This window comes from Canis lupus, chromosome X (genome assembly GCF_011100685.1).
Source record: "Canis lupus familiaris isolate Mischka breed German Shepherd chromosome X, alternate assembly UU_Cfam_GSD_1.0, whole genome shotgun sequence".
In the NCBI taxonomy this organism is placed as follows: Eukaryota; Metazoa; Chordata; class Mammalia; order Carnivora; family Canidae; genus Canis; species Canis lupus.
Genome location: NC_049260.1, coordinates 90,823,460 through 90,838,677, shown reverse-complemented (window position 1 = coordinate 90,838,677; position 15,218 = coordinate 90,823,460). Strand labels below are relative to the sequence as shown.

The 15,218-nt window shown below is 37.7% G+C and overlaps 1 protein-coding gene across 18 annotated transcripts in view; it reads left to right on the top strand.

Annotated features, from left to right (window-relative positions):
• Positions 1-12,372, top strand: part of KLHL13 (kelch like family member 13) — a 209,917-nt gene extending 197,545 nt beyond the window's left edge. For 12 of the 18 annotated variants that reach the window (XM_038588139.1, XM_038588131.1, XM_038588134.1 and 9 more), the window contains 3 exons: positions 1,789-2,584; positions 9,884-9,997; positions 11,276-11,763. In XM_038588139.1, the coding sequence (XP_038444067.1) occupies positions 1,789-2,584; positions 9,884-9,997; positions 11,276-11,763 (1,398 nt within the window). Of the gene's footprint in view, positions 1-1,788; positions 2,585-9,883; positions 9,998-11,275 lie in introns of all 18 variants that reach the window. The other 6 variants (XM_038588147.1, XM_038588146.1, XM_038588136.1 and 3 more) reach the window with 1 other exon arrangement.
• The last annotated feature ends 2,846 nt before the right edge of the window (positions 12,373-15,218 follow it).

Below are 15,218 nucleotides of genomic sequence, written 5' to 3'. Positions count from 1 at the left end.
TTGTGGTTTTGATTTACATTTCCCTGATGGTGAGTGATGTTGAACATCTTTTCATTGTGTCTGCTAACCCATCTGCATGTCTTAATTGGAGAAAAGTCTGTTCATATCTTCTGCCCATATTTTAATCAGATTATTTGTGTTTTCCTGGTGTTGAGCTGTATAAATTCTTTATATATTTTGGATAGTAACCCTTTTTTGAATATGTTATTTGAAAATATGTTTTACCATTCAGTAGGTTGTCTTTTTGTTTTCTTGCCTGTTTCCTTTGCTGTGCAGAAGTTTTTATTTTGACACAGTTCCAGTAGTCTCTTTTGGCTTGTTTTTCCTTGCCTCAGGAGATATTTCTAGAAAAATGTTACAGCTGATGTCAGAGAAATTACTACCTGTGCTCTCTTCTAGGATTTGTATGGTCATAGGTCTCACTTTTAGGCCTTTAGTCCATTTTGAGTTTACTTTTGTGTATAGTATATGAAAGTGGTCCAGTTTCATTCTTTTGCATGCAGCTGCCCAATTTTCCCAAAACCATTTGTTGAAGAGGCTGTCATTTTCCCATTGCATGTTCTTGCCTCCTTTGTCAAAGACTAATGGACTATATAATCACAGGTTTATTTCTGGGCTTTCTGTTCTGTTCTATTGATCTATGTGTCTTTTTTTTTGTGCTGGTACCTTACTGTGTTGATGACTACAGCTTTGTAATATAACTTGAAGTCTGAAATTGTGATATCTCCAGCGTTGCTTTTCTTTTTCAAGATTGCTTTGGCTATTCAGGTCTTTTGTGGTCCCATACAAATTTTAGAATTGTTTGTTCTAGTTCTGTGAAAAATTCTGTTGGCATTTTGATAGGAATTGCATTAAATGTGTAGATTGCTCTGGGTAGTATGGATCTTTTAACAATATTAATTCCAAACCATGAGCATGGAATGTCTTTCCATTTATTCATGTCCTCTTCAATTTTTTTTATTAATGTTTTATCATTTTCAGAGTACAGGTCTTTTACCTCTTGCTTAAGTTTATTTCTAGCTATTTTATTATTTTTGGTATAATTCAAATTAGATTATTTTCTAAATTTCTCTTTTTGGTACTTTATTGTTAGTATATAGAAATGCAATGGGTTTCTGTATATTGATTTTGTATCCTGTGACCTTACTGAACTCATTTATCAGTTCTGGTAGTTTTTTGGTGGAGTATTTAGGGTTTTCTATATAAAATCTCATGTCCTCCTATCTGCAAATAGTGACAATTTTACTTCTTCCTGACCAGTTTGGATGCCTTTTATTTCTTTTTCTTGTCTGATTGCCATGGCTAAGACTTCTAGTACTGCATTGAATAAAAGTGGTGAAAGTAGACATCCTTGTCTTTTTCTTGATCTCGGGGGAGAAGCTCTCAGTTTTTCCCCATTTGAGTATGATGCTAGCTGTAGGGTTTTCATATATGGCCTTTATTATATTGAGGTATTTTCTCTCTAAACCTACTTTGTTGAGCGTTTTTACCATGAATGTATATTGTGCTTTGTCAGATGCTTTTTTTCTACATCTGTTGAAATGACAATAGAGTCTTTATCCTTTCTCTTGTTGATGTAATTTTCTTTTAGCCACTTTCTACTGGATTAGGTAAAGGTGGTTTGTGAATTTTCTTTAGATCATTAATGTATTTAGATAAGAATCTTTATTTTCATCTATATGGACAGTAAAAAGCTTAGTTTACTCTTATTCTAGAACAGGCTTATGTTTTCCAGATCTGAATGTCATGAAAATAGTAGCATTTTAATTTTTTTTATTGGTTTAATAGGTCACTTTAGACAATTGTGTCGAAGTTGGTCGGATTGCCAACACCTACAATCTTACAGAAGTGGATAAATACGTCAACAGTTTTGTTTTGAAGAATTTTCCTGCATTGCTGAGCACCGGGGAGTTCTTAAAACTCCCTTTTGAGCGTCTTGCCTTTGTGCTTTCCAGTAATAGCCTTAAGCACTGCACTGAACTTGAGCTCTTTAAGGCTACCTGTCGCTGGCTACGTCTAGAAGAGCCTCGGATGGACTTTGCTGCAAAACTAATGAAGAACATACGATTTCCACTGATGACACCACAGGAGCTCATTAATTATGTGCAAACCGTGGATTTCATGAGAACTGACAATACTTGTGTGAATCTCCTTTTGGAAGCCAGCAATTACCAAATGATGCCATATATGCAACCAGTGATGCAGTCAGACAGGACTGCCATTCGGTCTGACACCACTCATTTGGTCACACTAGGAGGAGTTCTGAGGCAGCAGCTAGTTGTCAGCAAGGAATTGCGCATGTATGATGAAAAGGCCCATGAATGGAAATCGTTAGCCCCCATGGATGCTCCAAGGTACCAGCATGGCATTGCTGTCATTGGAAATTTCCTCTATGTCGTTGGTGGACAGAGTAATTATGACACAAAAGGAAAAACAGCAGTTGATACAGTCTTCAGATTTGATCCTCGATACAATAAATGGATGCAAGTTGCATCTTTAAATGAAAAGCGCACCTTCTTCCACCTAAGTGCCCTCAAAGGATATCTGTATGCAGTTGGTGGGCGAAATGCAGCTGGTGAACTGCGTAAGTGTTTGCATTTATGTTAAGCATAGAGACTAATTTCTTTACCCAAAAATTCTCATTAAATCATAAAATAAGCAGTTCTGTAAAATTAAAGACAAAAAATGTAGCTAGGGTTTCATTTAAACTGTTTTTCTTAGGAAATATCAGAGACAATCTGTATGCCTAATCCGGATTTATATTGTTGGCCAGAGTACAAATTATATCTTAGGAATATATCAGTATGTTGCAGAGTATTTTATTTGGCAGTATATATGGTTTTCATCTTGACAGTGTAACTACAAAGTATATTCTGCTAATTTAAATTCTAATAGCGTCTCGGACAGAAGTTTGGCATGTTTTCTTATTTTCCATTTTTAAAAGCCCACATAATATTTTACTGTACAGGTTAAAATTCTTCTTTACAGAGGACTATTATTGTTTCTTCTTTTACATAATCTGTTACCCTTTCTTAGACCACATAGTAAGATAATTTTCTTTGTCAATTAAATATACAAAGTTCAATATTACCCAAACTTTATTTACTGTGAGTAATATGACCTATGACTGTTAGTTTTAAAAATCATTCTCTCTTGGGGTGCCTGGGTGGCTCAGTCAGTTAAATGTCCAACTCTTGACTTCAGCTTAGGTCATGATCTCAGGGTCATGAGATTGAGCCCTGCATCAGGCTCCATGCTCAGCATGGAGTCTGCTGTCCTGCTTCCTCTGGTCTTCCCCCCAGTCATGCACTCTTTCACTCTCTCTCATATAAATACATACATACATAAAATTTAAAAAAATCATTCTCTCTTAATAAAATACCAGTTTTCTTCACTATAAACTGATCTGGTAAGCTTTATTAGATATATTTTTTTTGTCCCCCTAATCTAAGTTTGGTCACAAGTACAGTTAACATAGAACAGTACTTTGGCTATGTAAGTTAACATTAATCTTGTTATTTAAGATGAAATTAGAATAAGATAACTGTCCAAAAAGAAATCTTAAAGACCATATTTTCTGTTATGCCTTACATATCTGTCATCACCATCATCGTTTGGCCTCTTTTTTTCACCCTCTTTTATTCTGTGATGAATAGAATCCCTGTAGTTGGCCAGTATTTCAGGCTCTGTAATGCTGGGGAAGTGGAAAATATTGGCATTGGCTCTGAACAAATTCAGAGTAATTATCAGAATCTTTTTCTTGGTAGCTTAATGGATTTAAGAACAAGCTATTTATTGGAGGCAAAAAGAACTGCTCTCAGCTCTTATACTTTCCAGCTTATCAAGCCCTTTCTCATTAGTGATGTCTTAATGTTACTGATCTTTCTAAAAAAAGATTATTTATTTGAGAGAGAGAGAGCACACAAGTGGGGGAGAAACAGAGGGAGAAGGAGAAGCAGACTCCTCACTGAGCAGGGATCCCGATGCAGGGCTCGATCCCAGGGCCATGGGATCATGACTTGAGCCAGTGGCAGCCACCTAATCGACTGAGCCCCCCAGGTGCCCCTAATAATCAGACTTGTAAAAGCATTGGAGACATCAGTACCCTTAGTGTAGAATTGTCATTTCAGGTCTCCTCAGGCAACCCACACATTATTTTCATGACGTTATACTATTTTAAATTGATGGTGTCTGGAAATGTTCAGAAGCTGCAACTAGTGACGCGATGCCTTTTTAGTAAAACTAGTCGTATAAGATAATCTTTAAAGTTTACAAATTATAGGTCATCAATCCTGGCAGTGGTCATTTCAGAACTTCTTTACTCAAGGGAGATAGCTCCAGGTTTTCAGTCAATGCTGGCTTATTGATGCTATCACCGCTGTTAATATACAGTTTTCAATATATCATTCCTACTATTAATTAGGCCCTATTCTTCTGAGAATTTAGAATCTTCAAGCCAAGGAGAGTCATTACATAAAATCAAGAAGCTAGAGGCTTCCTTTTTCTGGGCTCTTGCCATGTTATACTCATTTGGGACCAAGAAGTAGACTACCCCATTGGGCATGTGGCTGCCTTCCTTGCTCATGACCTTCAGAAATCACACCCTCCATCTCATATTAAAAATAGTCTTCTGTGTTTCAGTTTGAAAGTAAAACAAGAGAGGTATGCTTTTCATGAGCTCTTTCTAATTCATAATAACTGTTTGATTAAATTTCAGGTTTAAAAATCACAATGTCCCAGAGTTTAAATCTAAGGATAATGATTTAAATATTCTAAAAAAGGGACGCCTGGTGGCTCAGTGGTTGAGCCTCTGCCTTTGGCTGAGGACGTGATCCCACGGTCCGGAGATTGAGTCCCACATAGGGCTCCCCGCATGGAGCCTGCTTCTCCCTTTGCCTATGTCTCTGCTTCTCTCTGTGTCTCTCATGAATAAATAAATAAAATCTTTAAAATAAATTTCTAAAATAAATATTTTTTTCTCTGTCATGAATAAATAAATCTTTAAAATAAATTTCTAAAATAAATTTCTAAAAATTATTACGCCTCTAGATGGTAAATATTGGCCCATTTTTATCTAAATTTGTAAACTGCATGTTTCACAAATACATAGATGATTGTAATATAAACAGAAACCTTCGATACCAAGAAATAACTCTAATTCCATTTAAAGGACAACGACATTTCTTTCCCTTTGAAATGATCTTCTATAATATATAAGTAAGTACACTTTTATAGAAAATGATGTTTGCCTTAATATCACCGTAGCCAGCAAAGCCAGTCTGTAGTAAATGGTTTAAATTAAAATATATTGGAAGGTTTTTTGTTGTTGTTTTGTTTTTGTTTTTGTTTTTAATAAAATCAGTTGATTGGCTTAAGTGCACTGAAATCTTAGATCTTAATTGCAAGAGAACCTTTAGGCCACCCCACCTCCTTTAAGTTTCTCTTATTTTAGACCTACTTGGGAGCAAGAAGTAGACTGTTTTATCTTGTCACATACTGTATTGTTGACTTCTTCTGAATTCTTTATTAAGAGTATTTCTCTTTGTATATGTGTTACTTACCCTTTCCAGTTCTCTCCGACCCATGGTTTTTGCAGAATGGCAGATTTGGGTCCTAAAGAGACTCTTGCTTATATTTCTGAATGTTTCAGCCAGAGGCTGGGCTTTTAACATTTCTCCTGCTCCGTAAGCGTTTTTTTCACGGGAACGTTCTCTATACACACACAAGAACATCTGTTATAGTAATTTAACATTCCCATCTTAACTGATTACATTGCCATGTTAATATGCCTGTGTAAATAGAGAAGGGGGTAGGAGTGGGTGGCAAGCAAACGAGTATCGATGGGAGAGTTGTTTAACAATTTAATATATTTGAGGCACCTGGCTGGCTCAGTTGGGAGAGGCTATGACTCTGGATCTTCAGGTTGTAAGTTCAAGCCCCATGTGTAGAGATGGGTGTAGAGATGACTTAAAAGTAAAATCTTGTTCTTTTTAAAAAAATTCAGTAGGGTCATAAGTACCAGTATATTATTTATTCTTTATATACACGATGACCATTTCCTATATGTAATTTTGAAAAGGAAACAGTGTCAGCATTTGCAAGACATTTTAGATCGTTTTAATGCATTGGGCCTTTTAAAATCCCTTCATGGAGTGTGTATGGATGGTCCTAAGACCATAGCGCATCAAAGAGATAATACTAATGTGTGTGTGAGCCTGGTATATTGCTGAAATAGAATTCCTTAGAAATGCTTCTCTCCTTTGACACCAGGTACAATTGGAAGGTATGCGAAGCTTAGAGGAACTGTCACTTAAGTGAAAGGAAGAGTCAGTTATTTCTGGCATTTTTCAAACTTCTGTCATTTAAGACATCGATCTTCCATTGAGGTTTTCTATATTGAAGAGAAATATGACAGCTCAGATAGCTTTTATTTCTGTTAAATATTAATAAGTCCAGCTTTCAAATAATGAAATAATTTATAGAAAATATATTAGATTTTTTTCAAATAAATGCAATAAAATTACCAAAATTTATCAAATGCCTTCATATCCCTTAATGGACTTGCAGTTTTCTTCATTAAACAACACATCACCAGTAGACACTTTAAGATTCTAGAGATCCTAGTCCCTCTGTGGGAGCCATCATCATTCCAGTGATGATTCAGGGTTCATCTCGTTCATAATCTCAGAAAGAACAAGTAAGTTCCATATCATCTCTTGGGACCAATTCTGGACTCCAGTATAATCACCTGAGAAAATAGGAATCTTTAGTGATTTATATCAACTAAGCAACCTATATGTAATTCTTAAATTGGAGAGGGTCTCTAAATTGCCTGCAACCAGATTACTGAAGAGGATTCTCTAGAATAAGGGTCAGTGAAATTCTGTTAAGGGCCAGAAAGTCAATATTTTCAGCTTTGTAGGCCATAGGATCTTATCACAGCTAATTACCTCTGCTGTTATATTGCAAAAGCAACCATAGACAGTTTATGAATGGGTGAGGCTGTATCCCAATAAAGCTTCCTATATGAACACTAGCATTTGAATTCCATGATTTTCACATGTCACAAAACGTATTTCCTTTGATTTTTTCCCCAACTCCTTAAAAAGGTAAAAGCTATTCATATTTTTATCTGTGGGGCATACAAAAGCAGGAAACATGCTGGATTTGCCTTACAGGCCATAACTGGCCTGACTCTATTCTAGACTTTCCTAGTTAGTTCATTACCATGCCCAACCCGTCATAGACCATTATGGAACCACTGCTTTGTCCCCTGCATCATCCCTTGCCTCCCCCTTCTCTGCCCCTGCATCAAGGTTGTTGGCACAACCCTATATCCCACTGCCTTGTGAACATCGAAAATAAGAGCATGTATGTGTGTATATACTTTTAATCAGATGTATTCTATTTTAAAACTAAATACTATTGATTTTGCTGAGAACAACAGCAATTCTTCATGGCGACAGTCTAGAGGTTGACAGTAAATATTAAATGATAGGAAAAGCTAAAGGAAATGGATTATTTAGCTGGAAGAAGAAAAGTTGAAGGATGATGAATTATTACATAGTTATTATATTATTGGTGGTTAATAGCAATCTTAAACTTAGGTTACTCCTGTATGAGAAAATATAGATGGATACTTAAAACCCCTATTAGGGGAAAAATGCAATTAATTCACTGACAGGAGAACAGCATTATCTCTCTACATGGGAAAATTTTAATAATCATAAAGAATGAATAGCTATTCAAGTGCTAGCTCCAGTCTGAAAAGAATAAGAAGAAACTAATGGAAACTCCATCAGAATAGATTGAATTAGACATAAGGAAAGACTGTTACCCTCTAGAAATTTCAAAGTTCAAGGCAGAATTTTTCATTAAGGAAAGCATAGAACTATAGTAAAACCTGTCTTTGCCATCAAATAGGTGGAAAAGATGATCTCTGGAAGTCTTTTTAAACCCTTTCACTGATAGGATGTGTGATTAGACTACTTTTCTTTAACGGCTAAAACCCTACCATTAATTACTTTGCTGATGCCAAGTACTAATCAATATACTAGATCCTCTGTAAGTGGAGAAAGAGAGAGAATAATGTACATTCAGTAGGATTTTGCTTGTCAATTAAGTGAAAGTCATGCTAAAGGCAAATGGAAATGAACATTAGAGAAGATGTCCAGTGGCTACAAATAGCCAAAACCAGTATTGTAGTAATCAGTTTTAGCTTGTCATGAATTGTGGCAATAACTCTTGTTTGGGGGGAAAGATTTTGCAGGATCTGGCTACTTAATGGAAGGATTTAGAAGAAATAGCGTTGGGGAAAAAAAGAAGAAGAAGAAATAGAGTTGGTAAGGGTCCAGGCTTAAAGCAATGAACAAAACTAACAAGAGAGTAGATTGAAATGAGAACATAAAAAGCCTTAGAAATAAGCCTGAAAATGTAAAGCTCACATCAGTGCAAAATGCAATCAGCAAAGGGATATGAGAAGTGGTTTAATGTAGGGGTTGTTAGGAGGGAAATAAGTACCGCACATAGTCAATTTGATGAAGAAATGAAATTATTGACTAGAGTAAAAAGAATAATTTTTTCTCCCTAGTTTTGCCTGTTCCCACATTATTTTTTTTAATAAGAAATCTTGTTCAAAGGATGATTCATCAGTTAGGTATTCCAATGGCTTGATCAAATGGCCCCCACTCAGTAGATTTCTGCTTCCATTCCATTGCCTTGAACTGTATCATATGGTCAACTCCAACTTCAAGGGAACCTGCTCATTTTAATTTTCAGTTTATCACAGTGCTTCCATGAGCAGTGTTATGGTTCTGTTCATAAGACAAAAGCAGGGTCAGGACAAGAAAATAGGTTACCAACTGACAGCCTCTGTAGTAAACAGTATGAACTTTTCAAGTCTACCCAGACTTTGTGTGAGGTTTCTTTTTTAAAGTTTTATTTAAGTAATCTCTATAGTCGACACGTGGCTTGAACTTGTGACCCCAAGATCAAGACTCACGTGCTCTTCTGACTGAGCCAGCCCTAGACTTTATGTTTTTGACCAGAATAGTTGTAACAGCCCTTTTTCTTTCTGCCTTTTATGAAGGGTTACATTTTCTGTCTGTTGGAACTGTCACTGTTCTATTCTTGAGGTTATAGCAGATTGATATTTAAATAAATTGAGGTCACTTCTCCAGAACACTTTGTGTTAAATATGATAAATTTATTACTGAAAGGAAGTACCCCTAATAAAAATCTTAACTTCATATTATGCTGCCAATCATCTTCTGGTAGGAGCATTGCTGGCTATAATATATTGGATATGTACACACTATTGGCTTTAATGTAGAAATGTAGAAAAATTGTCAATGTTGTGTAGTCTGGATATGAAATAAAGCAGGAGGCGGCCAGAACATATGCCAGGCAGTGTGCATATATGTTCATTCTCAACTTCAGATTTTGCTTCCTATCTATTAACCTTTGTTTCCTAGATGGTAGATTAGCATGGGGGCCTTGAACTGACTTTTCTTCTTTCTTAGGATTTTTTTCATCTTCCCACAAATTTAGAACAAGGAAATGGGAGAAATGTCAAATGATAAAAATGTAACAAGATCCTTGAAGAAAAGTCCTAGCAATTTCTGCAGTGACAGAAATATGTTAGATTATTACATAAGTATCTAGTCTAATGTAAAATTAATGGTTCATTTTAGTAATATAATCTCAGTAAGTAAGAAAAATAAAGAGACCCCTAAAGTAAAAAAATAAAGAGATCTCATACCTGTATTAGATATGATTCAGTTGTTTGAATATTATTATTCTACCTAAAAGGAAAAATAACTCATTGCTAAATTTGAAATTATAAATAATTTTCTTGTCTGTTTTTTTCCCCCTTAAACAACAGCCACAGTAGAGTGTTACAATCCAAGAACAAACGAGTGGACCTACGTTGCCAAAATGAGTGAACCCCACTATGGCCATGCTGGGACTGTGTATGGAGGAGTAATGTATATTTCAGGTAAACAATCATAATGCAGATAAAATTAATATAATACATAGACTTTTAACTATGTCACCATCTTTCCATACAGCGTTAGAAAAATAATCCTGAAGAAAGGATAATCAAAATAAAATTTGTGGTGATTTTAGAACAGATATCATATGTGTGCATTTGCATATGGATGCCTTTGTGTATTCTATAAGTTCATAAGACGAGCAGCAAACCAGTCGTGCTGTGAATACAAAGCTTGGAAGAAACTGGAAAGCATTCAGCTTCTCCAGTTTGCCTTTCATTTCCCATACTCTGTGCTCTAATAAACCCTGTACTCTAACAGGCCCCGTTCATAGTCTCTGTCACGACACTTAATTCATTTTGATTTTACATTTAGCTAAACTCTATGAGGAAATATATCACAATATAACATATAGACGCTACTGTGCATAAACTTGCTTCTGATATACATATAATGCATAATAATGTTCATGCTCTCATTTAGTGCAACCAATAATATGTGTTTCCCTTTTCCTCAGCATTATCAGGGGATTCTACTGTGTGTCCTTGCAAGAATAATTCTGTGCTGATTACTTATATGTGGCTACATGCACGTATATTTTTCTGATAACAGATTCTAAAATGGCTACAGTTTGTCCTAATAGCAACTTTCATTCTCAAACTGTTGGTGTTGAAAGCATCCTTATGTCCCATTTAGAAAGCAGTCTCATTCTAATGTGGTACCTCTGGTATTGACATTTTGCTTTGTCAGGCAGCTTCTTCTCATTTGGCCCTGACATCATCTACTTTTGACACTTTTCCCCCCCTTCTGAGAGCCTGCCAGTGCCAGGCCAGCCGTTACATTATTAGAGAATAGAGAGGCATTAAGGTGACACTTGTGGTCTGAGTCTCCGAATGCTGCTGCCTTATGAAATCTGTAATCAAGACGGATCAGTGAAAGGCCTGGAGTGTGTGATTGACAGGTTTGGGGTGTTAAATTTATGAGCAACTACAGGATGTCTTATATTGAAAGAGCCACCCAGGAAATCATATGCTCTACTAATCAATGATTTACACCCTCTACCTATTTTATGTGTGTAGATGCCATGCCATTATAATGAAAGCTCCAAATCCTCTGGAAAAAAAATGACATGAAATTGTTCTAGAGGCGCTTTGGCATAGCTAACATATATTTCATAAATGACCTCCCCAATCAAGAATAGGATAGGACCACAGCTGAAAGTAAATAATACTTTTGCATTTTTATTATAGTCTGTTTCCCTCATGCCTATTGTCATTCTTTAGGAGGAATCACTCATGACACTTTCCAAAAGGAGCTGATGTGCTTTGACCCTGATACTGACAAATGGATCCAGAAGGCACCGATGACCACCGTCAGAGGTCTGCACTGCATGTGTACGGTGGGAGAGAGGCTCTATGTCATTGGTGGTAATCACTTCCGAGGAACAAGTGATTATGATGATGTCCTGAGCTGTGAATACTACTCACCTATTCTTGACCAGTGGACCCCAATTGCTGCCATGTTAAGGGGGCAGAGTGATGTTGGGGTTGCCGTCTTTGAAAACAAAATCTATGTGGTTGGGGGATACTCCTGGAATAATCGCTGTATGGTGGAGATAGTGCAGAAATATGACCCAGATAAAGATGAGTGGCATAAGGTTTTCGATCTGCCTGAGTCCCTTGGTGGCATCCGAGCTTGTACGCTCACGGTTTTTCCACCCGAAGAAACCACACCATCACCTTCTAGAGAATCCCCTCTTTCTGCACCTTAAGATCATCCCTCCAACTAAGATGCTGTAGTCCTATCTTTGCAGTGTGTCATGAATTCTCTTCTTTTGCCCCCCCTTTAGTAGTGTATGTTAGGATTAGCCTCCAGTAATTGATTCAGATATTGGGGAAAAAAAGACAACATTGATGTTATTGTGCTGTTTGTTTGGCTTAGAGTGTTTATAAAGTGGTAACAAAACCATTCTGGAAATGTATCCCATTGAAGCTGATGTTTAACATCAAGATAGTGTCTATAAAATGTTTCTTCAGTACTTTTTTGATGCTGTGTATTGGGTGTATGGTATTTGTCATCTTACATTAGAAAGCCCAATAAACCAATGCAAAGGTGGATTATAGTAAATGTACGACTGTGCTAACTAGGCTTCAAAGTAAAAAGTTTTCCTTTCATCTTTGACTGTGAGATGTCAAAGGGAGGCAGCTTGCTCCAACAGGAAACAATAGACAAAAGGTTGCCAACTCGCATGAGCTACCTCCCTCTTTTCATAAAGTATTTTTGACATATCTGTCAACCCACCTGTCTGTGTGGGTGCATTGAAAACATAGGAAGTTTCTTAGACACACAGGAGAAATAACTGAAATTCACCAATATTAGTTAAAAAAACAGCATGACCCCTCTACTTATACACAACGGTTTGGGGTTTCTAAAGAGTGTATAAATAAACACACATACATATATCAAATACAAAATTTTAAAAATTGAATGGCACATCAGATAAAAGTGAAAAATCTTTTTAAATTTCTACCAAAAAAGCAGCTTCTGTTAGAATGGGAATTCAGTATGCACATACTAAATGCGCACGTGGAGAATCATACTGAATTTAGGTGGATAAGGGCTAGAAATTTTGAGCAACTAAATTTGTCATTTGACCAAATTTTTCCTTCCAAAACTGTAATCTACACCTTCTCCTTTGCTGTTGAGGTAACTTACATATTATATGTGTTCTGTATACTCTCAATTCATAAGGTTATCTAGCACAAAGTATAGCAGCTTCACCTGGTGAGCTGCTTTTGCTCAGTGATTTCAACTTCCATGTTTTATCTCTTTTTGTTCAATAAAAAACATTTAATGTCATTTTGGTCTGAGGCATCCCATTATTGTCTGATTTGACTTTCATCTATTTTTTTTTTTATTTGGTTGGGGAAGGGATGGCAAGATTCAAGTGATGGGAACTGAGAGCACTGAACAGTTTGGATTAATATTACTGACTTTTATTCAAGGAAAAAAATAAGTTGGCTCCAACCTCATTGGTCAAAACTCAGTGGTTATATTTGCAGAATTAATTCATCAAAGATGCTGATCGGCCCTTCTTCATCCCCACAGAACAGCCAGACATGTCTAAACTGTAAGAGCAGTTAGGTTTTCTTTTAAAGATTTTATTTATTTGACAGAGCAAGACAGAGTGAGAGAGAAGGAGCCAAGGGGTGGTGGGGGATGGGTGAGCAGAGGGAGAGAGAGAGAGAAGTAGACTCCTTGCTGAGCGGGGAGCCTGAGTGGGGTTTGATCTAGGCCCCTGGGATCATGACCCGAGCTGAAGGCAAATGCTTAACCCACTGAACCACCCAGGTGCCCCAGAGTAGTTAAACTTCTGAAGTCAGGGGTGACTGGGTGGCTTAGTCAGTTGGGTGTGTGCCTTCAGCTCAGGTCATGATCTCCGGGTCCTGGGATCCAGCCCCGTGTCAGCCTCCCTGCTCAGTGGGGAGACTGCTTCTCCCTCTCCCTCTGTCCCTCCCCCTGCTTTTGTTCTTTCTCTGTCTCTAATAAATAATATCTTTAAAAAAATAAATAAATTTCTGAGGTCAGTTTCCCTAATCTTCAAGACTCATCAGCGTCTGAGCCAAGGCAGATGCTCAATCACTGAGCCACCCAGGCGTCTCACAAGGGCTTTCTCCGGTTCTTGATCTCCTTGCAAAAGGAGTTCTAAAATGCTATTAAACCTCATAAGGTTCATAATTTTCCTTCTTGGTCGACACTGGTAGGGTGGGAAAGATTATGAGAAGATATTGTGTAAAATGACCAAAGAGATTGGTTCTTGACCTAGGATTATAAAGGAATAATGTTTGGGGGAAAAGATTGAGGGTTTTATTAGGGTTGTATGCATGATCCTTCTTACTTTATCTGCAAATGACCAGATTAAAGTCTGAACCAAAAATTCTGAGTTATTCCCAAGCAACTAGAGCGTCACCAGATTTCTTCACCAGTGAGGAATTAGCAGTGCAGATGTCACCACCTCTGTCTCGAGTTAAACATAACGAAGAAAGCAATTCTTCCACCAGTGGTAATTTGAGTGTTGGGTGAAGCCTGGTACAAATTTGAAGGACCCCCTTCATCAAGATCAGCCTTACCTCCAAGCCGCGCTGGTCAAGTGACTTTAGGTCTGTGCTCCTGGGCAGAGCCCATTCAGCCATTTGCACGTGGTTAACACGTGCCTAACAACGGGGACGTGTACAGGACAGGTTCACGGGGCCCAGAGCGGGCGTTCCTGGTCAGCTGGCTCGCCTCGAAACAGCAGTGGTTCTTTGCGTCTTGTCGCCTCTAATGCCTCTCCTGTTGGTCAGAAGCAGAATGGAGCCTGGAGCCTGGCAGGTGTGGGGGCGGTAGGGGTCAGGCGTGAAAGAGGCGTAGGTCACTTCTACCCGCACTAGCCTGGCCGGAAGTCGGCCCCGCGATCACCTACAAACACAAAGAGGTCAAGGAAGGGCAGAGGGTCAGGGACCTATTGGCAGTTCGGCGCTGGGAACAATGCAAAGCGCACACAGTTCTGTCTGACAGCTTACCTTTTCTGCATCCATGCCATATGTTACTTGGAGTAGCAATTAATGTCACATGCTGATAGTATTAAACAGTTCCAACAGCTGGTAAATGATTACACATTTTCCTTCACAATGAATTAACTATTTGTCTTTATGAAAAACATCTGCCAGTCATTGCTTGGCTTTATAAACATTTCTCACCCTTGCCTTTCTCAGGTTCTTTTTCTTAAAAGATTTTATTTATTTAATTCATGAGAGACACACAGAGGCAGAGGCAGGCTCCCCATGGGGAGCCCAATGCGAGACTCGATCCCAGGATCCCTAGATCACGACCTGAGCCAAGGCAGACGCTCAATCACTGAGCCACCCAGGCGTCTCACAAGGGCTTTCTCCGGTTCTTGATCTCCTTGCAAAAGGAGTTCTAAAATGCTATTAAACCTCATAAGGTTCATAATTTTCCTTCTTGGTCGACACTGGTAGGGTGGGAAAGATGAATTAAAAAATCGACTTTGCCTGTTTCTAGAATTAAAAAAAAATTCATCTGATAATCAGGTTTTGCTCTGAAAAGTAAAATTATGACCTGAAACTATTTCCTGCCTAATATTACTGTAGGGACTTGGGAAAATATATAGGTATGTAATGTTTCTTCACAGGTTGCTAAAATAATTCCTTCACCCTGAGAGGGTGC